The sequence below is a fragment of the Gobio gobio genome (assembly GCF_949357685.1).
Source record: "Gobio gobio genome assembly, chromosome: 17".
Lineage (NCBI taxonomy): Eukaryota > Metazoa > Chordata > Actinopteri > Cypriniformes > Gobionidae > Gobio > Gobio gobio.
Genome location: NC_137110.1, coordinates 23,464,509 through 23,489,079, shown reverse-complemented (window position 1 = coordinate 23,489,079; position 24,571 = coordinate 23,464,509). Strand labels below are relative to the sequence as shown.

The window sequence follows — 24,571 nt, the reverse complement described above, 5'->3', positions numbered from 1 at the left end:
TTGGGATGAATTAGAGCGGAGACTGCGAGCCTGGCCTCCTCGTCCAACATCAGTGCCGGACCTCACAAATGCGCTTCTAGAAGAATGGTCAAAAATTCCCATAATCACTTGTGTGTTTAAACCTTAACCTTGTGGAAAGCCTTCCCAGAAAAGTTGAAGCTGTTATAACTGCAAAGGGTGGGTCAACTCCATATTAAACCCCACAGATTAAGAATGGGATGTCATTAAAGTTCATGTGCATGTAAAGGCAGGCGTCCCAAAACTTTTGACAATAAAGTGTATCTGTATCATACTAGTTAAGATATTTTTTATTTATCAATGTCAGTCAATATTGGATATGTACAGTAGTGGTATGCTCATTTCCAATATGTGTATAGATTCAGATTACTTTGACCCTCATGTTATGATGTTAAAAAATTGAATCATGTTGGTAATCCTCAAATTTCAAAATAAATATAAATTTTTCACACCATACATTATAATGTTACAATGCAATTAAGTTAAAGCATTTAAGACAATTGAATTGTTATTGGCCATAACATAAAAAGTAATTATCCGAATATAACACATCACTCAGCCAGAGTTTATTTTTGTGGCATTTTTGGCATTTTTTTTTGCCTTTTATTAGAGTGAAGTAGAGGCAATGAGAGAGGGGAGTGAGATTGCCTAAGGTGCTACTGCATCATATATCAGAGTACTCCCCACAAGGCTTTGGCTCTGACATTGGCCAGAATTTTAATGTTGTGCATCTTTACAAGTAATACCCATATTTTTAATGCTCTCTCCCTTTTCCTGTGTAGGGTCGATCATTGGAACAATGAGAAAGAGCGTTTGGTGCTCATCACAGAGAACACCCTCCTCATCTGCAAGTATGACTTCGTCATGCTTCACTGTGAGCAGATCCAGAAGGTTCCACTCAACTTCATTGACCGCATCTGCCATGGTCCCTTCTGCTTTCCACCACATGCCCTCCTGAAGTGAGTAACACCCTTTCCTTTATCAGTATCAGTTTATTCCTTGTTGAAAAGGTCACAACTCCCTAATGCAACAAAAAGTCTGTGAATGTTCCATAACTTTTAACTGTACTTCATAGTTTCTGATCAACTGTGACCATCAGAACCAAAAATATAAGCCCAAATAATTTTCTACACTCCGCTGATTGTTATTGTGCCACCTGTTGCCATGTGTAATGAAGCCTTCAATAACCATCAGAAGTTCTTTTTCAAAAAAGCCATGCTGGCTTATTGCCAGTTTTGTTAATCAGTTGTAAATTCCTCCCCACCTTTTTCATGTCATGCTTAATTGCATGATAAGAGCAAAGTCTGGGGAGAGATACAGCACAAAGAAGTGCTCCCTATGTTGATGACAACCTGGCAGGGCTTGTCGAGAATGAGAGATGGACTCGTGTTCTGCTTCAGTAAGGACATTGTGGATGTGATAACCGCAAGTGAACACAGGGAGAAGCCAGTGTTACCGAAACTGCTTGGTGGTCTTAATAATAGCTGGACACCTGGTTGAAAATAGATTGAAAAAATATACGAATTGAAGTCTCACTACTGTTAGATTGTTTTTGTCTTTTGAAAGAAATAATACTTGTATTCAGCAAGGACGCATTAAATTGACTTTTGCATTGTTACAAAAAATATATAAATAAAACATTTTCACTTTTTATTCATTAAAGAATAAAATAAACATGTATCACGGTTTCCACAAAATGAAATGCCACAAAAAAAAAACCATTTTGAACATTGATATTAATAATTATAATAATAATAAATGTTTCATGAGCACCAAATCAATACATTAGAATGATTTCTGAAGGATCATGTGACACTGAAGACTGGAGTAACGGCTGCTGAATATACAGTTTTGCCGTCACAGGAATAAATTACATTTTAAAACAGCTAAAATCTAAAATACAGTAAACACTGTGGCCCTACTTTATATTAGATGGCCTTAACTACTATGTACTAACATCAAAAAAATAAGTACAAAGTATTGTATTGCAAAACACTTTTGCTGATATTAAGGTGGGATACAGGTAAAGTTAGGGACAGGTGTGGTGGTCTGGGTAAGTTTAAGGGTAGGGTTAGGTTAGGTATAACGGAGTGTCAACAGTGTAATTATAAATGTAAGTACAGAAATTAATTACAGATGTAATTACATGCAGCTAATTTAAAAAATGTAAGTACAATGTAAAAACATGTATGTACACAATAAGTGCATTGTATCAAATTATTAATTAAAATGTTAGTACATAGTAGTTAAGGCCACCTAATATAAAGTGGGTCCAAAACGGTAATATTGTGAAATGTTATTACAATTTAAAACAACTGTTTTCTCTATATATAACATAGAAAAATTGTGATAACATTTCACAATTTTACAGTTTTTACTGTATTTTTTATTTTTACTGTATTAAATGCAAAAATTATGAGCATAAGAGGTCGGGGTCCTCAAGGTCCTGAAGACTATTTGAGTTGCCACTGAAGTACCCAGGTGTTCCAACTGGGATCAGTAACCTATAATATTCTCATATTATAGCACTTTGTATGTTTGTGAATATTTTAGCTAATTGCTTTTGACTCATTCATCTCTATACTTTTCTCCACGAGGACAAATGAGGAAAATCTGAGACCATGAGTCATTTTTCCTAACCGTATTAGCAGTTTTACAGGGTGATAATACCCACAATGCAGCAGGATTTAACAAATGGTATCAGAGGGGAAGGAGGCCAGAGTGTCTTTTCTTCTCTTAATTTTTGTGTGGAGGGATTATGTGAATAGAAATGGGATGTAAGGAGGACTTTATAACGCAGGGAGGGGAGAGCTGTCAGTATAGCTCTTGTGTAACCGATTAGTGGTAGAAATTAATGTAGTCCTTTCATCCAAACCTTTTAAAGCTGGCTCAGGGGACACCAACCCAAGTAAAACTAATTTGATGAATAAAACGTAATGTGGCGTGAAGTGCTTAGGAGAGGCAGGCCGTATTGGGCTGACTTTATCTCCGTACATTACATTCAATTATAAATAAAATGCCACTGAAAACCACCCTAGAGTGCTGGAGGAGAAAGGCAAGCTTTAAAGCCACTCTTTCTTTTTCCGTCTCCTTCCATTTTTGCTTAATCATTTCTTTCCATCTCCCTCATTATTTTGTCTTTTCTCACTCTTAATCTCATGCTCAAGCTGTCTGCACTTCTCTCTTTTAAACAAGTTCTCCGCTCATGCTCTCATTTTACTCACAACACACCACTTAAAAATTATTCTGATTCTCATTTCCACTACATTTTGTTTGTCTCTTCGACTTTAATCACTCCAGTTGATGAGTCCTTCATTCTGTTATGGTCAGTCACCTGTTTGATGGCACCTCTGATGTTTCTGTACAGAACCCTAATTACAGTACAGTAGCGGGACAGCAGAATACTAACAAACTCAAAAAGGCAAACCTCAGTAATGACCCAACACCATTGTCCAGCATCAGTCCGATGAATTAGTGAATATTGAGTGAATGGTGCAGAGCTGTGTTCTGCATATGAAGTATGATCTTCATGTCCGCATGTACAGTCCCCTCCAAAAGTATTGGAACAGTGAGGACTATTCCTTTATTTTTTCTGTAGACTGAAAACATTTGGGTTTGACATCAAACAATTTATATGAGACAAAAGATCAACATTTCAGCTTTTATTTCCAGGTATTTACATCTGGATCTGATACACAACTTAGAAGATATAACCTTTTGTTTGAACCCACCCATTTCTCATGTGACCAAAAGTATTGGAACAGATTAACTTAAAATAGATTAAAGTGAATAAGACTTAATATTTAGTTGAAAATCCTTTGCTTGCAATAACTGCATCAAGCCTATGACCCATTGACATCACCAAACTTTTGCATTCTTCTTTTGTAATGCTTTTCCAGGCTTCCACTGCAGCCTCTTTCAGTTGTTGTTTGTTTTGGGGGGTTACTCCCTTCAGTCTCTTTTTTAGCAGGTAAAATGCATGCTCTATAGGGTTTAAGTCTGGAGATTGACTTGGCCAGTCTAAAACCTTCCACTTTTTGCCCCTGATGAATTCCTTTGTTGCTTTGGCACTGTGTTTTGGGTCATTATCTTGCTGCATGATGAAGGATCTCCCAATCAGTTTGTTTGCATTTGTCTGTAAATTGGCAGACAAAATTTTTCTGTACACTTCAGAGCTAATTTTGCTGCTGCCATCATGTGTTACATCATCAATGAAGATCAATGAGCCCGTCCCAGAAGAAGCCATGCAAGCCCAAGCCATGACATTACCTCCACCGTGTTTCACAGATGAGCTTGTATGTTTGGGGTCATGAGCAGGTCCTTTTTTTCTCCAAACTTTAGCCTTTCCATCACTTTGGTAGAGGTTAATCTTTGTCTCATCAGTCCATAAAACTTTGCCCCAGAATGTTTGAGGCTTGTCTCTGTAGTTTTTGGCAAATTCCAGCATGGCCTTCTTATTCTTCTTGCTAATGAGAGGTTTGCCTCTTCTGGTGTAGCCTCTCTACTTTTGTTCATGAAGTCTTCTGCGGACAGTAGACTGTGATACCTTCACTCCTGCCCTCTTGAGGTTGTTGCTGATGTCACTAACAGTTGTTTTAGGGTCTTTCTTTACAGCTCTCACAATGTTTCTGTCGTCAACAGCTGATGTTTTTCTTGGTCTACCCATTCGAGGTCTGTTACTTAGTACACCAGTGGTTTCTTTCTTCTTCAGGACATTCCAAATGGTTGTACTTGCTATGGTCAATGTTTGTGCAATGGCTCTGATTGATTTTCCTTCTTCTCTCAGCTTCACAATTGCTTGTTTTTCACCCATAGACAGCTCTCTGGTTTTCATGTTGGTTACACGTCTAACTATAAATGCAGTCTGCACAGGCAAAACCCAAATCTGAAACTGAGTGCAGACATTTAGTGCTATTTATTGTTTGAATAATCAATGTAATAGGACACACCAGGGCAACAAAACACACCTGTCAGTCACATGTTCCAATACTTTTGGTCACATGAGAAATGGGTGGGTTCAAACAAAAGGTTATATCTTCTAAGTTGTGTATCAGATCCAGATGTAAATGCCTGGAAATAAAAGCTGAAAGATTGATCTTTTGTCTCATATACATTTTTGGATGTCAAACCCAAATGTTTTCAGTCTATAGAAAAAATAAAGGAATAGTCCTCACTGTTCCAATACTTTTGGAGGGGACTGTATATTGTGACGCCCCACATCACAGTATTTGCATGCATTCTAAGGAAACGTAGGATGTGTTCACATTTGTAGTTCGGTTCTTTTGGTCAAAGAAAATGATACATTTAATGTTGGGTCATTTTTAAGGCAGAACCTAAAGATACAAAACAAAAAAACATCTTTTATGACATTTTTACCAGTTGAGAACTTGTGAAGAGCTTATGAAAGGGGTCAAAACAGCACCAGGAATTCCTTCATCACACACACACAAACAAAGATCTGCTGCAAGGAGATGGCCTTTCCGGTGTCTGTACTGAACTGTATTGGGCAACACAGCTCCTACAGCTATGAAAAAAACAGAGCTGTGTCCAAAATCGCATACTGTTTGAGTAGGCGCTACATTTGAGGAAAGTAAATTATTTCAGACGCAGCGTAGGTATGCTTGAGCATTCTGTCCTTTTTAGGGTTGCATCTTTGATATCAATCTTGTTTTTGGTTCGTTTAGATGTCTTTGGTCCATGTTGCATTCATATTTCAGTCAAACCGCACCAGAGTTTGTTTGGAAGCGGACCCTTTTCACTGGTCTGGGTCCACTTGTTTGGGACACACCAGGGTTCGAACGGCAGCATTCACACTTATTCAAATAAACCACACTAACAGAGCAATCGCACTTTGAGTCATTAGACGTTGACACTGGGAAACTGAATATGAATATTACTGTAATACCACAGACAGGGTGATCAGGGCCCCAGGGTTTTTTTATGATCTGCTAATTTTCTGCTACCACTATGAACATATTACTGGAATATATTACAATTTTGTTACTGATATAATTGTTCTTTAATAATACATTAGTATCAGTCAAGATTAGATACACTATGTGTATTATGTTTTTGAAAGATCTTATGCTCACCAAGTAATATTGGGAAATATTACAATTTAAAACAGCTGTTTTTAACATTTTTTTTAAATGTAATTTATTTCTGTCTCATGATCCTTCAGAAATCATTCTTATATGCTTATTCGGTGCTTTAGAAACATATCTTATTATTATCTATGCAAACTGTGATCTTTCTTTCAGGATTCTTTGATTAATAGAATGTACAAAGGAATGCTATTTATTTGACATAATTTTTAGTTCTCTTTTGGTCAGTTTAATGTATCCTTGCTGAATAAAGGTATTCATTTCTTTTAAAAATCAACTTTTAAATGGTAGTATGATAGTTTCTGCCAATATTGTATATTTATATGCCCCTGTTTTCAAATTTAAATTACCTTTTATTGTCATCTCTAGTAGCATTTTATGTGCCGCATAATGTTTTAGAAGATCTCAATATGAATATGAATCTTTCATATTGTACATCATAATGTTGTGATGCCTAAATTCAGATGTAGAATTTAAAACTATTGATTTAAATTTTTTGTATACTATAATGTTTTTTTTACTTTTTTCAAAGTAGTATAGAATTTAAATAATAACATGAAAATAATGAACTGTATCGTTATCAGCCAGAATTTGAATGTGCATTCCTATATTCTCAGCTCATTTTTTCATATATAAAACCATCAGATTTCCACAGTATTTTCCAACTATCAGCGTAGGAAAAAAAAGTATGCGGAGTCTGACTGTGTGTGGGCTTTAGCCACGAGTCATTACAGTGATTAATGATTGGACTACTGCCTTTACTGAGAATGAGAGAGACAATTCTTTTTGAGAATCTCTACCCTTTCTGTTTTTAATTTCTGAGCTTCAAAGAAAGAGCACTAATTAGATTTATTTACAGTGCAGCCAAAAAAAATGCAGTGCTTCAAACATGGCCAAGTTATATCATGGGTTATAGTAAGGGTTTACCCCAGAAGTTATATCATGGGTTATAGTAAGGGTTTACCCCAGATGTCTGCAGGCCACTGATAACTTCCCTTAACTGCAGTGAGAATGGTTCATGGTGGTTTTGAATGAGTCTTAGCCCCAGTGTGGTGCAAAGAGAGTTCATTCACTGTGGCTGGATGAAGAAGTGTGCAATGTTGTCAAAAAGTGCTTTTCACCCAGACTGTCTAGACAAAGTAATTACCCATCTACCCTGCACATCACTCATGTGTCTTCAGTAGCCTAGCTCGTGCTGACAAGAGCTTTTTTTAAACATTTTTACGGACTGTTGCTATAAAAAATATATTCAGCATTTCGAGTGTAAAGAGGCTGTTTATAAATCATCGAAATGTGTCAGACTTGGAGGTAATTTTTCAGCTTTCTGTCAAATGAAAACATACAAAGTATGAAATATTCAATTAAGCAAGGAAGGTTGTCATTAGAAAACTTGGATAGGCAAAGCGATTGACACAGAGAAGACATAGAGAACAACTAGTTTTCTATGCTAATATAAATGTAACTGTGACATCTGTCAGCTGGGGTACCCTTATGTACCAGCAGATGGCAGCCTCATTTCCACAGACTCTGTTATTCTCGGACTTCTTTTCCCAGTATCCTCTGCTCATTATTAGTTAACCTGTTTCATCTGTGTCTTGTTTTCTTAGTTTATTATCCTGTCTATTTAAATGCTGTTTGCCCTGCATTCTTTATGCAAAAAAATATACATTTATTTAAAAATAAATAAACCAAGCTTTAGAATGGTAGTATACATGCACATTATGCATAATATAACTTCAAAATTAAATTAAATGCCAAAGTGTGCTATATGTATGTGTTTTGAAAGTAGTCCCTTAATCTCACCAATGCTGCATTTACTTGATCAACAATACAGTAAAACAGTGTGAAATATTATTATATTGGTTTGTGTTGTAATATATTTGTATTCCTATTAGGGCTGTGCAATTAATCGAATTTCGATTTCGATTTCGATTTTGCCTCCCAACGATCACCAAAATAGTACAATCGAGAAAAAACGATTATTTTGCCTTGCGTTCTGAATGAAACGCGCACGCGCTCATCCGCCCCTCCCGAAGCCACAAACTTTCTCAGATCGGGAGTCTCGTGTGCAGAATTTAAAAACTCGGCGCGAGTAAAGATGGCAGAAGGAGGGCAGTTACAGCAGCGTTTGGTGAGCAAAAAAGGCAAAACCAACTCCGTTGTCTGGGAACAGTTTGGCTTCGAGGAATCAGACGACGAGCAGAAACATGCTACGTGCAAGATTTGCTACATGTTAGTGGCTGCAACGCAAGGGAACATCACGAATTTGTTTAACCACTTGAAAATTAAACAGAGTGACCTATGACAATCTAATAAAGAAACAAAAACTGACGAGAGCAGGGGTGCCGTGTAAACGTCCTTTTTTCCCCTCATATTTTTCAAATAATTCTCTCTTTGTAAACTTTGTTCAATGCATGCGAGTGCTGCCGTATGTTTGAATATGACCAGTCGTTTTCACCGTCATCACCCGGGTTTTGTGCCAGAAGACGCGAATGAGAAGCCGCACGCGCTGTGAGGAAATGTATCTCTGTGCGCTCATCCGAGAGCGCGCACACGTCTCTCAGCGCGCAAATATTGAGTTCTCTTTCAAGTCTTGCTCTTGAACGGACAAACTCACACAAAACGTATGTCAACATGTCCATCTTGATGAGTATCCTAGCAGACATAGTCTGTATATGCCTTAAGTGAACTTTATACAGTCGAGAAAGACGACGCATATCCGATCCGGATTGAACAGCTTTTGTAAGTTTAATAGGATTCATCTTTAATTTATGCACTCAAATATGCAATGCTACCTTACATTTGATACATTTCTGTACCTGAAAACTAATATTAGACGTACCTGAAAAGCATATCTAGCCGAACCATATTGTTGATCTTATTTATTTGTGATTATCATTTTTACTTGAATACTTTTATACTTTGATTTGAATATATGTTATATTATTTATTTTAATAGTTCAAAAAGTACAACAAATGTTACAATTTCAATTGAATTGTTGAAAGGTGTATTTTTAATAAATACAACACATTCCCAAAGTCATGTGAAATAATCGTGTTACATAATCGTGATTTCAATATTGACCAAAATAATCGTGATTATGATTTTTTCCATAATCGAGCAGCCCTAATTCCTATGATGGCTAAGCTGAATTTTCAACTGCCAAAGAAACATTTATTATTTATAATAATAATAATAATAATAATATTAATAATAATAATAATGTTAGACACAGTTATGCTGTTTAATATGTTTTGTAGATTCTGGGAATTTTTTTTTCAGGGTTCATTGATGAATAGAAAGTTCCAAAAAAAATTGGTACAATTTCATACTGTCTTTTTTGATAAATTTAATGTGCCTTTGCTAAAAAAAAAGAAAAGAAAAGAAAATGTATTTCTTTCTATTTTTTTTTTTTATCTTTCCCCAAACTTTTGAATGGCAGTGTGTCATTAATTTATCAAAAAAAAAAAAAAAAAATAGCAGCTAAAACTGTTCTCAACATATAAGAAATGATCTTAGAATGATTTCTGAAAGGTCATGTGACATTGAAAATTCAGCTTTGCCATCACAGGAATAAATTACATTTTAAAATATATTACAACAGAAATAAATTGAAATACTTTTTCACAGTACTACTGTGTTTACAGTGTTTTTTATTAAATAAACGCAGCCTTGGTGAGATTAAGAGACTACTTTCAAAAACATTTTTCCAAACTTTCCCAGTATCTGAACTAATCCACACCATCACTTGATTATGAATAATTGTGCAGTTTGGTCAGCAGAGGGCGCAATTTCACACATTTAGACCAGCTGTGCACAGCGTTCACATTCAATACATATCCTCCCACAACTGCACTGTAACCAAAACCACCTTGCACACATTACCTGATTAAGAACTGCATTGCCGATATAACTTCTGAATGACTTTAAGCTTTTTAATTTTTGCATATTTCCTAGACCTTGCAATCAATCTGAGCTGTTTCCATTTAAGTGCTCTGGGTGGGGTAAAAACTGCACAAACAACAGAACTGTATTGCTGCATTCATTGTGATTGACTTCCTGGGAAGGATTAGCTAAAGTTTACATAGGGATTTGTTAACCATTTCTTAACTATGTGTCAACATGCTAGAGCTTGCCAGGTCATTTACTGTATTGACTGTGTCCACTGCGCTCATGTAGAATAATGGGTCAGCACTGTTTGGACCTGAGAGACTCTGGGCTGATTTGTCATTGTCAGGAAGCATAGCGCTAAATCTCTAAATCTTGTGGTGTTGTATATGTGGAGCACTGATTTGTGCCTGATTGCAATAAAATATTGCCTATATAAAACAGAAGCATTATGATGCATCATTTCTTGGCATTTACTTTCCTGGATCTTCACCTCCTGAAGGAAATTAGTCACAGGAAAAACGCCCCACCTATTTCTTCCTCTCGCCCTTATTCTGTTGCTCTGATATTTTTGCATGAATTTGGTTTTTCTATCATGTCAAGTAAAAAACTGGCTCATGGATGCCCATGCTGCTCAATTGTATGATCTATTGAGCAATCTGGGGATTTGTTTGTTGGCTCTGGCACTCTGCGAGTCACTTACTCTGACAGCTGTAGCAGACTACTGATATTCATCTAGTGTGTTGATTTACCAGTCCTCAGCCATACATAAGTGCAGTGCTAGAGGAATTTCAAGACGCTGCACCAAAGATTAACTAAGAATACATTTAGGTGTGTGTGTTTCTTGCTGTGTTTATTTTTGAGTCATTCTACAATTGCAGTGACATTTCAACCTGGAAATTGTTGAGTTTAAAAAAATGTAACTCATCAATCCTAAATTAAACCAACTGTGCTATTTGAATAACTTTATCTTCTTTCTTGTGTCATTCGAGGTTATGATAAATTGATATAGAAAAAACAAATTACCATTGACTGCCATGTTCTTGTCAGTAAAATTGCTCCTTATTAAAGCTAATAACAACTTTGTGAGTTCTCACAAAATATGTAACTCATTGTCCGTTCAATGGCACTGATGAGGAATTTTTCATGTTTACATAAAATCACTTTTTGACATTAAAATGAGTGACAGTTGCTTTTATGTAAATATGAAAAATAAATAAATATATATTAAAAATGTATTTGACCTTTTTACAAAAATTTTATATTTTACAACAAATCTGTTTATTACTTTCTTTAAAGCTGCTGTCCATAACTTTTTTGTGTTCAAGATTTACAAAAAATTATATAATGAGAATGTACAACATGAATCAATTTTCCAAACCATGTTTTTGTCTTACCCTGAATCATTATGGTACACTTATAATAAGTGTTTATATTGGGACTATTTCAGACCGGTCTGGTAGGAACTGTTGCGGAGGAGCACAGTCCCTGCGTGACTTGCCATAGATATAAACAGAGAGAAGTAGCTCCGGCTGCAATGTTCATCCACAAGACGCATGCAGTTCTGTTTATTAACTGCTAGAGAACCAAAAGTTACGAACTGCAGCTTTAAACAGTATGGAACAATAACAAATTTGCATGCTTAAAACAACATTCAAAATTAAAATAATGAGTAACACTTTATTATTTTAGGGTTCAATGCTCGCAATTAACTAGTTGCTTATTAGCATGCGTATTACTAGGATATTGGCTGTTTATTAGTACTTATAAAGCACATATTAATGCCTTATTCTGCATGACCTTATTCTACATCCCTTAATCATACCCAATACCGAAACCTAAACTACCTTAATAACTATTAATAAGCAGTAAATTAGGAGTTTATTGATGCAAAAGTCGTAGTTAAATGTGTATATGTGTTCCCCATGCTAAAGTGTTACCAAATAATGTTATTCAATTGAATAATAATGCAAAATATTAATACACTTAGATATTATTTATAAGACTATTGACATTTTTAAAAATCACTCTTTTTCATCCTTGTTTGAGAAAAGTACTGTACATTTTGTGTACTGTACACACGTACTGTACAATAAATGTAATGTTTCCTGCTGGCTATTATTCCAAATTTATAGCCAGCAGGAAACCTCAAATTCAGTGTGACTTTATTTCTAGGAATGCACTTCTGTGTGTAATGCGTCTCGGGGAAGCTTGTGCGTCATGCATGACGGATCTTAGCATCCATTTTTCACCTTCTCTTTTTCACCTTTTCTTTTTATCCCTCCCTTTCCCTCCCCTTCTCAATCTTTCTCAATCATGTAGAGTGATGGAATGAAATTGTCTGTGCATATGTGTGTGTGTGTGTGTGTGCGTAAGAGAGTGAGTGGCAATGATCAGTGAAAGCTCAAGCCTGTACCATAAACAGTGAATGTCCCAGCCCGTTGGCTGCTACAGCCCAGCCCTCTGCCTGTCTCAACTGGCCCTCGCGTACTGATAGCTTACCTCTGGAATCATCTGGATCAACTCACACACACAGTAAAATACACAACTGTTTTGGCACAAACAGTGTGTGCGTGTGTACTTGCTCATGTACACACAAAGCACACTTAACGCTTTTAAGCAAACATACAAAAACCTTACATACTCAACAAACAGTCACATTTTCAACCTTTTTTCTGAGTCGGTCTTTGTGCCGCCCCATAATCACCTTTCCTCTCTTTTTCTCTCAACACAACAGTTTATTCAGCAGGGTGTAGCCCGCGAGACCTCAGCAGCCATTGTCAAGGTCTGAGAGTGTTAGTGTAAACATAGGCAGCATCGGGAGAGCTGTAGACACAGCCTTGCCCTGTAGTTATGTTTTTTTCCTATCTGAAGAGTCGCTCTTTCTCTGTAGCTTTAAGGTATGTGTGTTTGGCAGGAACTGGTCCTTCTTAAGGTGTGTTCTGGAGTCTGTTGGTTTTTGCCAAAATATGACACACCTGGAAATGCAACACGCACGTTTTAAGGAACTGTGCACATGTTTGGATCGATTGTCTCGTGTTGAAGATATGCATCTGAATATATATTTATGTAAAGATTCCAAGCACTGACACCTCTGTGTACACTGAAAACCAAGGGTCATGTGCTCAAATGAAAAAATCACAAATTACACATACTTAAAGGAATCACCCACCCAAAAAAAACATACATACATACATATTTTTTGTATCATTTATATACTCAATATTTTAGTCATGATTTACCCACTCTCATTTCATTCCATACCTGTAAGCCTTTCATTTTTTGTTTCTGTGGTACAAAGTAGCAGAGTATTGATGATAGTTCTTACGACCATGTTGTAGTCCATATTTGTGCTCTATAGTTTCCTTAAAATAGGAATGCCTTTGGTTTGTGTCTTAACCAATCACGACGTGTCAGTTTGAAGGAAAATGGCATATAAGAGCTGCAGTGGAAGATTTTCAGTCAATAATTAATTGTTTGGCATGTTAAAGGTGCTGTATGTAAGTTTTTGACTAAAGTCGAAAAAATATATATATATTTTTGCAGATTTTTAGGAAACATGCTGAGTTCACATAATCGTTTCTCTGAAAAACAATGCTACAGCCTGTTATTTTACTTTGAAATGTGCGTTCCATGTCGGAATGTCTGTTTTTGTTTTTGTCTGGGCAATAAAGCACGTTGCCAGTTTACCCAATAGTATTTCGACACCACAGGTTGCCAGTTGGCAGAAAACACTTATTGCGTATGGCTGCCATGGAAGCAAACAAACCGGGTCAGAGATCACAGATTCCACCCGACATTAAAAGCCTCCATCTCTAGGAAATGGAAGCACATAAAACACGGATAATCAACACATCAACTTAGTGTGTAAGTCTCCTCGTCTTCCATTGTTAATTGTGCTCGTTCCTGTTGCGTGCCCTCAAACTGGCAACCCGCGTGAGTTGAGCAACCCATTTCAACCTCTAGCTGTCATTCTTGCATACAGCACCTTTTAAAGTATTAATGAAAATGAAATTATTAGCTCGCCCTCATGTTGTTTCAAACTGTAATATGGAAGGATATCGCTGACAATTTTGAAAAGGAATTGCAATTTGTATTTGCAATTGCGTTTTCAATTTGTGGACGAAATCGTGCATTGCTGTTTGCATTTTCGTTTACACAAACGCACAACGACTGCCAAATTTCAAATGGAAAAGCAAAGTCTGTTTGCAATTGCGTTTCCAATGTCTTACAAGTTATGACCCTGCCATTTTGGAATAGCAATAGAAAATCATCTATTTGCTATTTCATGTCCTGCCACAACCTGCACAAAATTCAAATGGAATCGCAATCCCCTTTGCACTTGCATTTCCGATGTCTAACACAGTCAACTGTCAATCAGGCTTGAGGGTGGGGTTTATTGATGTAGTCTGAAAGTAGGCCACGCCCTCAAGTGGTGGAAATGGGGGATTTGGCTATTTTTGTAATAAAAACCAAAATTCAAACTCTTTAGTTCAAACAAAGTCAAAATGCAGAACTGATTGTATGTTCACCTGGCAACCAGAAAAAACAGCAAATAAGAAAACTGACATGACTGCATTCGGTAGGCTATGTATCAGACAAATATCATCATATTCCAGCGGACACAGTAAATTATCATGATGAGTTAAAATTCAGAGAATCTATAGAAACTTGACATGATGTGAGCAGGGTCATAACTTGTAAGACATTGGAAATGCAATTGCAAACAGACTTTGCTTTTCCATTTGAAATTTGGCAGTCGTTGTGCGTTCGCGTAAACGCAAATGCAAACGGCAATGCAAGATTTGCAATTGCGTTTGGATTGTCACATTTTATGCAATTCCTTTTGAAAATTGTCCGCGATATCCTTCCATACTGTTATCCATGGATGTCCAAATAAGAATAAAAATATAAACATTGCCATACAATTAACTACTTTAAACATTTAAAAGTTAAATGCATTGACATACAAAAAAAAAAAAACGTTTTGGACGCTTTACATGCACATGAACTTTAATGACATCCCATTCTTAATCCATAGGGTTTATTATGGAGTTGGCCCACCCTTTGCAGCTATAAGAGCTTCAACTCTTCTGGGAAGGCTTTCCACAAGGTTTAGCTTTAAACACACGTGTTTATAGTAATTTTTGACCATTCTTCTAGAAGCGCATTTGTGAGGTCAGGCGCTGATGTTGGACGAGAAGGCCTGGCTCTCAGTCTCCGCTCTAATTCATCCCAAAGGTTTTCTATCAGGTTGAGGTCAGGACTCTGTGCAGGCCAGTCAAGATCCTCCGCACCAAACTCGCTCATCCATGTCTTTATGGACCTTGCTTTGTGCGCTGGTGTGCAGTCATGTTAGAACAGCAAGGGGCCAACCCCAAACTGTTCCCACAACGGTTGTTCCCACAACCCCCCCTCCACCAAACGTTTACACTTGGCACAGTGAGAGACGCCTTTTTTAAATGTTTTCTATTGGCAGTGAGCGCTTTGCACGCTGTTTGTGCGCCCCGCACAAAGGATCGCTCAGCACTTGAAGTTGAAAAAAAATCGGGCCTTCCGTTGTGGTGACGGTTACCTTGATTAGACTGACAGGACAGCTGATTTGGGGGTTTTCTAGCAACAAAAAAAAAAACTGCAGCACACTGCTCTTTTCTAAATAAAAAAATGTAAACCAAAAAAAGGCGGCACGCCTCGTGTTTTCAAACCTGAAAAACATGCTCTATCTGATCGGGGCCTAATATACCTGCTATTAGGAAAAAAAGCAATACTATTAGAAAAAAAAAATAAAACGTGGCAGTTTTCCACATGGTATCGATGTCAAAATTGTATCCAGTGAAAATGCTGAGTGGCTAGTAACTTTGGAAAACCACTAGCCACAGTGGCTGGTGAGCAAAAAAGTCAATGTCAAGCCCATACAATGTCTTTTAGAATATAACATTTAGAATAAAACAAAAAAAGGTAACAGTTTAAGGTTTTGAAATTTATTATAATATTTGAGAATAATAATTGATTTAAAAATGTCTAGAATGCATGCTGTCAGTAAATAAAGGTTGTATTACGTTTCTTTCTCATGTATCTTCCCTTAATATTTGTGCAACATGTATGATCATATCTTAAAATCATATGATTATGACTGTACTAAACTGAAAAAAAGATAACCTACAAACTATTTCTACCTGATTTAGCCCATAAATATTAGTTTTATTTAGATTAATTCAGCGATATTATTCAATATCTTTAACTTAACAGTTATTTAGATGTGGCCATTTTTTCAGAATGCAAGAACTGTCATAATTTTGAGTGAATTCAGAGAAAAGGATGGATCCATCTGTCAGCTTAGAAAAACAGAGAAATACCTCCTGCGGTTAAACACTGACTGCTTTGTAGTGATTTCAGTAGATGCTTGACTTTACCTGGAGCCCAGTCTGTCTGTATGAGAGTGCAAGAGGGAAAAGCTGGGTCACTGGTTATGTGGTTGCGTAGGTTTAATGGCCACGGTGGTGTTGTGCTGAAGGGCATATCAGTCTCAGCGAGACACACGAGAAGTGTTTTTCTCAGGCCACACGTTTATGAAATGTCACTAACGAAGCGCAACTTCTTTTACTTCCATTTTCGAAAACTTTATCTAGATAGTTCCTGAAGTTGAATTTATACAAGCTAGCTTTCACGAAGTTAAAGGTCCCGTTCTTCGTGTTTTTTTTAAGCTTTGATTGTGTTTACAGTGTGCAATATAACATGTGTTCATGTTTCGCGTGTAAAAAAACACAGTATTTTTCACACAATGTACTTATCTGTGTACCGCTGTTTCCACTGTCCTAAAAACGGCTGGTGATTTCCCTGTTCTATAAAGTCCCTCCTTCAGAAACACGTAACGAGTTCTGATTGTGCCAGCGCTTACCGTGTTGTAATTCGACCGCAGCTTAGCGCACGTGCCAGCAGTTCCTGTGTTGTGATTCGACAGCAGCTTAGCGCATGTTGGAAAGATCACGCCTCTTAACGTAGAGATGAATGCGTTCAATAATCTCTACAGCGTCCCTGGGAAAGCCAAACAAAGGTGATTTGACTCCTGGATGAAAATAACAGCGTCTCGACGACATGGCGATAAACACACTCAACGCAACAGTTCCTTTTCTCCACGCGACCGTCCGCTTCTCCACGTGGGACAGCAACAAGACCGCGCCCCCTTTTTCGCGTTTCTTTGTGGGCGGAGGTTAGTCTGTTCTACTGCTCTACTGACGTAATTATAGCAGGAAGTACCAGGATGTAGTCCAAGCCAGCCGTTCGCTGTAGGCTTTGAAAGGGAACTTCTGTTAAATAAAATATCTCGCTTGGCATTGAACTTTGAGCTTTATAATTTTACAGGTATTATTTATGCTCTAACAGCAACATTACACACTAACTAAAGTTTGAACAATGGGATCATGCGGAATGGGACCTTTAAGGAAACTTCTTGTCTGGTTATTAATCATTCTCTAAACAAGTAAAAAACGGTGTGTGAGTGTCAGAACATATTTATTGTTTCATATACATTTAAGAGGAATGTGATTTTAAACCAATGCCATTTCACTGTGGGCGGGGCTACCTGGAGCAATGGCACAGAAATAGAAACCAAGCAGGGCAAAAACTATTTATTTGTTGTTGATTTATTTTGTTGCACCAATACATGATGCAATACTTACAAATCGGTGATAAACGAAGAATGTCTCTTAGTGTGACTGCATGGACAGTTGCAGAAATCACAGCCTTTTATTCCATGACTGATGGAGAAACAGTACATTGTCTATTGTGAAAGATGCTTGTAAAATATGGAAGAGTGCCAACACATTTCAAAGAGCGAATGTTTGGAGGTTTTAAAGCCCTGTGTTTGCTGCCAGGCGCTCTCTTGTCTTCTGAGGTTTCATCAGCCTGGAAAATAAAGACATACCCTCTAGGCTTTTCATTAAAATCTATTTACTTAAAATGGCAAAAGAGAAAGGCAGAGGGGATGAAAGAAAATCTGATGAGCGGAGGGAATTGCCTCTAAGCTCAGCAAACAGTACATTGGCCTGTGCATAAAGGAGGCGACCTGAAGAGAAATGGTGACAGTTTTGGCAGGGAGGGGAAGCTGGGGGGTCTGGGGTCAAGCTGACCTAATTGAAAGCATGAAATTGTGAATCGATGAGCAGATAATGCACTTGTTAGTAGTAAGGGCTTACAGATGCAGCATCAAAAGATATGTGGCACTTGTTCCTGTTTTTGTACAGTTGAGTGCTTTTTGTGCACGCTTCAGCAAACTCGTGGAACTAATTTAGTTTTTCTTTTGTAATGCATTTTTCTGCGTATCTGCATTTTCATAGTGTTTTTCTTTGCTCTCATCGAATTCTTCCACTAGACCTCCCACTACACTTCCACTCAGTTTGTCAGGGTTTTTTCAGGGACACCCAAATGGGGTGATAACCTCGTCCTAAAATAAAAAGACATGATTATTTTCATATTTTATACTGAGATTTTTTTTATTTTTATAAACTGTCTGTCTGTCTTTTCTAGTTCTATTTATTTATTCTTTCTATTTTTATAATGAGAAATAGAAAAAAATTAATAAATGAATGGAAATGAAACAAACAAATAAATAGAAATAGAACAATAGAATAAATAAATAAATAAAAATAAATAAATAGAAAATGGAATAAATAAATATAGAAAAAATTGAATAGATAAATGGAAATTAAATAAATAGAAAAATAAAAATAAATAAATAAATAGAAATAGAAAAAATATAATATTAATTTATTAAATTTTTTCCTATTTATTTATTTATTTATTATTTTTATTTATTTTCTCTTAACGTTTCTGTTTTTATTCTGTGATGAACGTTTCCCTATAGCATTTCCTTGTAAAGTCCCCTATAGAGTTTAGTGTAAATGTAGATTTCTCTAGCAATGCTATCGTTTATCTGTCATTGTTTTCCAGCATACAAGCATTACGATATGTGTGTTTTTTTTTCAGGAGAGAAGGTGAGGGTGTGCGGGTGTTTTGGGATAAACTCAGAGAACCATCTTTCATGTCCCGTTGGAATCCTTTTTCTGTTGACTATCCTTTTTCTACATTCACCTATCACCCTGTCAAGGGTAGCAATGAGCAGCTGGGTCACCTGTGTGAGGTGAGTATTACACTGCAACACACGGAACACGTTTATCACAGTCAGGTCTCATTCCTTACCTCTGACATATTTTCTATAATATCTTCTCCTTTTTTAGTTAAACTATCAGACTTAATAACAGCAAAACCCTACCATTAAATTAGCTCACTTAGCCATTCTCAAATGCTGTTAATCACAAGCGTTACAGAAGCTGCCAGAGGACTTGCAGAGGTGGAGTAAGAATCCACAATTTCTTGGAAGTCGTCTAAGGAAGAAATTACGTGTTCAGTTAACATTAATTGTGCAATATTTATTTCACTACATGATAAAGATTTTAAAGAACGACTACTTGAGGCTTGAGGCAAGGTTACTTAAGGCAGCGTTTCTCAAACTGGGGTCATTCAAAAAACAGATGGTGTCAGTGGAAATTTCCTGCATAAATAAATTGACTTAAGTTACTCACTATAAGTATTAATGTATGAAAGGCTCACTAGTTCCACCTGGACACTTTTACAAAGGGGCTTAGTGATGCATCGGCAGTGACGTGTTAAACTTGGGTGAGCCAAACTCAGGTTTATAGTTCATCTGTCTATATGCATGCTATTAAGTAATTTCCTGGCAATAAAACAGTCATAATCCAGGTTTTAAGAGGCCAAGCACTGAAAGTTGTTAATTTAGATGTCAGTATGGCAATAATTATAGTTTATATGCCATTGCAAAAAAAAAAAATCAGCCTATCGTTTTTAGCATCTGCTTACCAAATACCTTTTCTTTTGTTTTTGCAGGTATTTTGGTGTTATTTTTTTAATTATTTGTTGTTATTTTTTTTGCTCATGTTTGTATGCATATAAAAGCTTTTATATCTGTCTTTCCCTTGCGAAAAAGAAGTACACTTTAGTTTAAAAAAAAGCTTGAAGTAATAATACACTTTAAAAGAATATATTTGTGCGAACAACAAGTATTGTTTTCAGACACTTAATTATATGTTAATTGCAATAAATGAAAATGTTATAACTTAAATTTTTATTAAATGCAATTAGCTAAACTAAGTGCTTTTTGACCCACTTAACTAGGACTTAAGTACATTTTTAAATGTACTTTCATAATTCATAATTTGTCTTTGAAATCTATTTAAAGTTTACTGATGAAAGTACTGACAAGCATTCTTGGGAAACAAAAATATACAAGTTTCAATACAAATGTCATCAAAGCATGTTATGTATTTAAATATAATTAGTGGTACATTAGTAATTGTAATGATGAATTTGCAATTTAGTAAATGTTTTAATATATTCACTTTAAATATTATATTGAATAACACCCAGTTACTGTTACAGTAACATTAAAATAAGTGCACTTCTTTAAAACATGCCAACTTTACTAAAACATATTGATTTAAAATGATAATAATTTAAAATGTTATTACAATATCAGCAAGGATAAAGATTTGAAGTTCACTACAAGTGCACATTCAATACATCTAAGGTCTTCTTTTTCACAAGGGATATGGAGATAGATAAACTCATATTTTATTAAATGTTTTTGTTGTCATTGCTAATTATAGAAATAACCCCTGCCTTATATTATGTCATGATCAACTTGGGGGCCTGTGGACATTTGAGGTTTATAAAATGTTACTAGTTTTTATAAACAGAAACCGTGATTTAAGGCTGTATAATTTAATAAAACAATAAACGAGAAATAAAATCCAAGTCGGTATAGAAAGATCACTTTCAAAAATGTTGAAATTAGATTTGTTGGTCCCTGGCTCACTCATCGTGGCTGTGGGGGGCCCAGGACAATCTGCTGCCCTTTAAGTATATATGTAGTTCAAGGTGTGAGCGAAGGGTCTTATGCAGGTGACCTCACAGATCGCATAACCTGTCATTTGGACTACGGGGGTGTCTAATCCCACAGCCTCATTCCCATTCCTCACATTCCACTCCGCCTACTGAGGTGAACAGCAAGTTCAACAAAAATGAAGTACGGTTGATAAAAAAGAGAAAGCATAAACACAAAGGTTTTGACAAGCAGAAACCGCCAACCTGGCAAACAAACTTGAGTCAAATAAACATTTAAAATATCTTTTTGCTGTGTTTTTTAGTACTGAATAAATGACTAAGTTACCATATTTTTTCTTCATCATTTAGATTCAGAACTTCAGGAACGAGCTGACTTTGGCTGCGCAGAAAGCCCACAGTAAGAATCCTGTACCTGGGAAAGCCAACGGGGTTCTTGTGCTGAGTCAAGCCATTCTAATCGAAGCATACGTGGGTCTGATGTCTGTCATAGGCAACCAAAACAAGCTGGGCTATTGCTTAGCACGGGGCAATATTGGTTTCTGAGGGCACTTTGAGTCTTCCAATGATTGTTTACACTAAGTAATTCTCTTGCACTAGCTGAGTAATTTATACTTATTTTAGATAATGGAGTATATTTTAAATATGCGGGAGGAATGTATACTTTCTATTCTTAAAGTACATTTATCTATACTAAAGTTCATCAAACCTTTCAGTTTCATCTCGTTACATTAGCCCCAATTTTCTTTTATATAACAATGTCAATCATACATTTCCTTTAGGTTGTGTCATAGCATACAAAGTATGTTGTCTCTGTTCCTACGACTTCCTGTGTAGAAATATCTTGTGTTTGGTGTGTGAAACTTCGCTATGTGTCATTTTGGTTTTATTATTACAGCTGAACGCAGTTCTGGATTTTCCCTGATTGTGTAATTACTACATTCACTCGGTGGCCTTGATATGTTTCAAAAACAGAACAAACCTGCTTGATTAGTGCTGAAACAGTCATTTTTGTTTACTGCAATTAGAAGTAATTCAAACTAAATTGTGCCTTAGCTGTGCTTCATTTATCTGACTAGTTTGAACTGTTTTGATGTATTGGGCATCTCTAAGGTGGGGCCAGTTCCCCCATGTTACAGTTTTTCTCGATTGTTTACACACATTTTCTGAAAGCATGCCTCATGCTCTCAGTACTCTACACACAAATCAAAAAACACACACATAATGGGCAAAACCCCTCAATTCTCCTGCAAAATTAAACTTTACATTCAAAACAATGTTATTTCTTCTCAAAATGGTGTTTTGTTTTCAAATGACACACACAAACCATCATATGAATAGACATTTATAAGAACCAGTTGATGTACTCAATGTAAAACACTATGATGAATGGAAAACACTTCTTCTCCATTCATCATAATGACTTAGGTCTTTTTTTGGTTCAGTGTTACACTTACTACAGACAGTACATACATAAGTGTGTTGTAAAATATTTGAGTATATTACTTTTATACTCAGAACACACAATTACACGGTAACAAATATATTTAATTTTTCCCACAAAAACAGTGTACACAGTGTACATCCCAACCAACACAAAGTTGCACATACAGTGGTCTACATACAAAACAACAGAATAATTTACTGTATACAGTTACAGTAAAAAAATTAAAAAAACACAGAAGAGCTCACCTGTTGCCCTTTTATGCTAACGCTCTGTTTGCTAATTGTAAAACTGTGTGACAGGTGTTTGCCCATGTGATGAGTCAATGTGCATATTGTGTTCCTTGTGAAAACGAGATTTTCTGCATGAAAATTGTGCCAAATGCAGAGAATTGTGTGTAGTGTTTTGAAAAAAGTTTGTTTTAGAACTAATTTGAGCAGGAATTGTGCTTGTAGTTTAGCAGAATTGGTTCAGGGGGTTGGTGCATGAGTTACATGTTGAGGTCATTGTGTCTCAAGTACCCGTATTTGTGTTTAAACAATTGAGAAAAACTGTAACAAGCTTAAAATAAGTATAAAACATGTACATTTTACATTTAAGGTAAAGACAAATTGTTCCCTAAAAACTGGCTCCAGTGTGGCCACCCCAGTTAACGTGGTTGACAACAGTCATTGAATGTGGATGCTTTTCAGTTGTTTCATTACATTTTTTCTTGATTGCTAACAACAATTTTCTCTCAACTATAAACACAATCTCGTAACTACACACCACGGTACAAACTTCAAACTTCCACATCGAACTCAAATATTTCAGTCAAAAACACATACTTTGTCAGAATCAAACTTTGGCCTCAGATGACACACTAAACCTAACAAATACACATACTACTTCCCTACCCAGTGAACACTAGTGAGATCAATTCATAACACTGTAACAAAAACCTATTGGGATTCAGCAATGAGTTTGCAGCTCAAAGCCTATTACAGTATACAACATAAATTAAAGAGTGAAAATAAAATACAACAATGAGCTTTAGGAAAAATTGATTTTAATTACACTACTGTAAAGTGATCTTACAGTAGATGAAAAGAAAATTTAAAAAACCAAAGAACTGAATAGGAACTCGGTATCCAACACAATAGAGGAGCATACTGTCAATTACAGTACAGTAGAAAATTAATCAATACATTCAGCATCCTCTGCACCTTTGGACACATTTCATTACAGTACACTGTACTATTGGTCTTCTGACAACTTCCCTTAGACAGTTGTCTCTCATTTCTGCAAAAATGTAAAACATACATGTAAAAAATAATTGGTGTACAGCATTCTTCAGTTTACTGTACAAAGTGAAATTTCCCTCATCTAAAGTACTGTTAATGTACTGTAATTATACTGTATGTGTAAGTAGTATAAAAACCGCATGTAGATGATTTCTTCAGCTCTCTCTCCAGTGTTAGGAACATTTTCTAAAGCACATAATCCCCTGTGCTCCTATTTATGCTAACCTGAGATTCTGATTGGTGTGTCATCAGTTTTGCTATAATATTTACTCATGGATAAATGTGCTATTTGAGTTGATTCTTGAATTAATGAATTATGTTTTATGAATGATTTCATTTGAATGTGTGCGAAAACTAAACGTGTTACAGTTTTTTTTTACGATTGCTTAAGCACAATTTCAAAAACAAGTGTCAATTTGTCAAAACACTACACACAAGTCACAGCCACACACACAAGTAGCAGAACACCTCAGTTCTTTTGCAAAACAAAACACTCCATTCAAAACTTTACAATTATTTAACAAAACCCAATTTTGTCACCGTATGGCACACACATGGTTCATACAATCTGATTCTGTTTGAACCTCTTACACACGGCTGTGCTCAATCTTAAACTCTCAACATTTCTACTTTTATAATGATATAGTCTGGGTTAGATTTTTTTTCCAGATATATTTTTATTAGTAAAGTACTTATATTGACCAAACACAACACAAGACCAGTACTGCACAATGATGAAAATCTCCACATTGTAAAATACATCCAAGCATTTCCAAAAGTGGCATTTTGTACTGAAAATCAGAACATATTCTATATACAATATCGTATAGTACAAAAAGAAAGCAAAAAAATCTTCATCTGTCCATAGCACTTCATCCACATCACAGACGATGTCCTCTCTCGCAAGACAGCGAGG

General features: G+C 36.1%; 1 protein-coding gene across 1 annotated transcript in view; it reads left to right on the top strand.

Annotated features, from left to right (window-relative positions):
- The window catches only part of tprg1 (tumor protein p63 regulated 1), a 29,289-nt gene extending 5,311 nt beyond the window's left edge, over positions 1-23,978 (top strand). Inside the window, exons 4-6 of the mRNA XM_079841467.1 lie at positions 801-977; positions 18,997-19,150; positions 21,280-23,978. Coding sequence (XP_079697593.1) covers positions 801-977; positions 18,997-19,150; positions 21,280-21,474 — 526 coding nt within the window. The 3' untranslated portion in view covers positions 21,475-23,978. The remainder of the gene's footprint in view (positions 1-800; positions 978-18,996; positions 19,151-21,279) is intronic.
- The last annotated feature ends 593 nt before the right edge of the window (positions 23,979-24,571 follow it).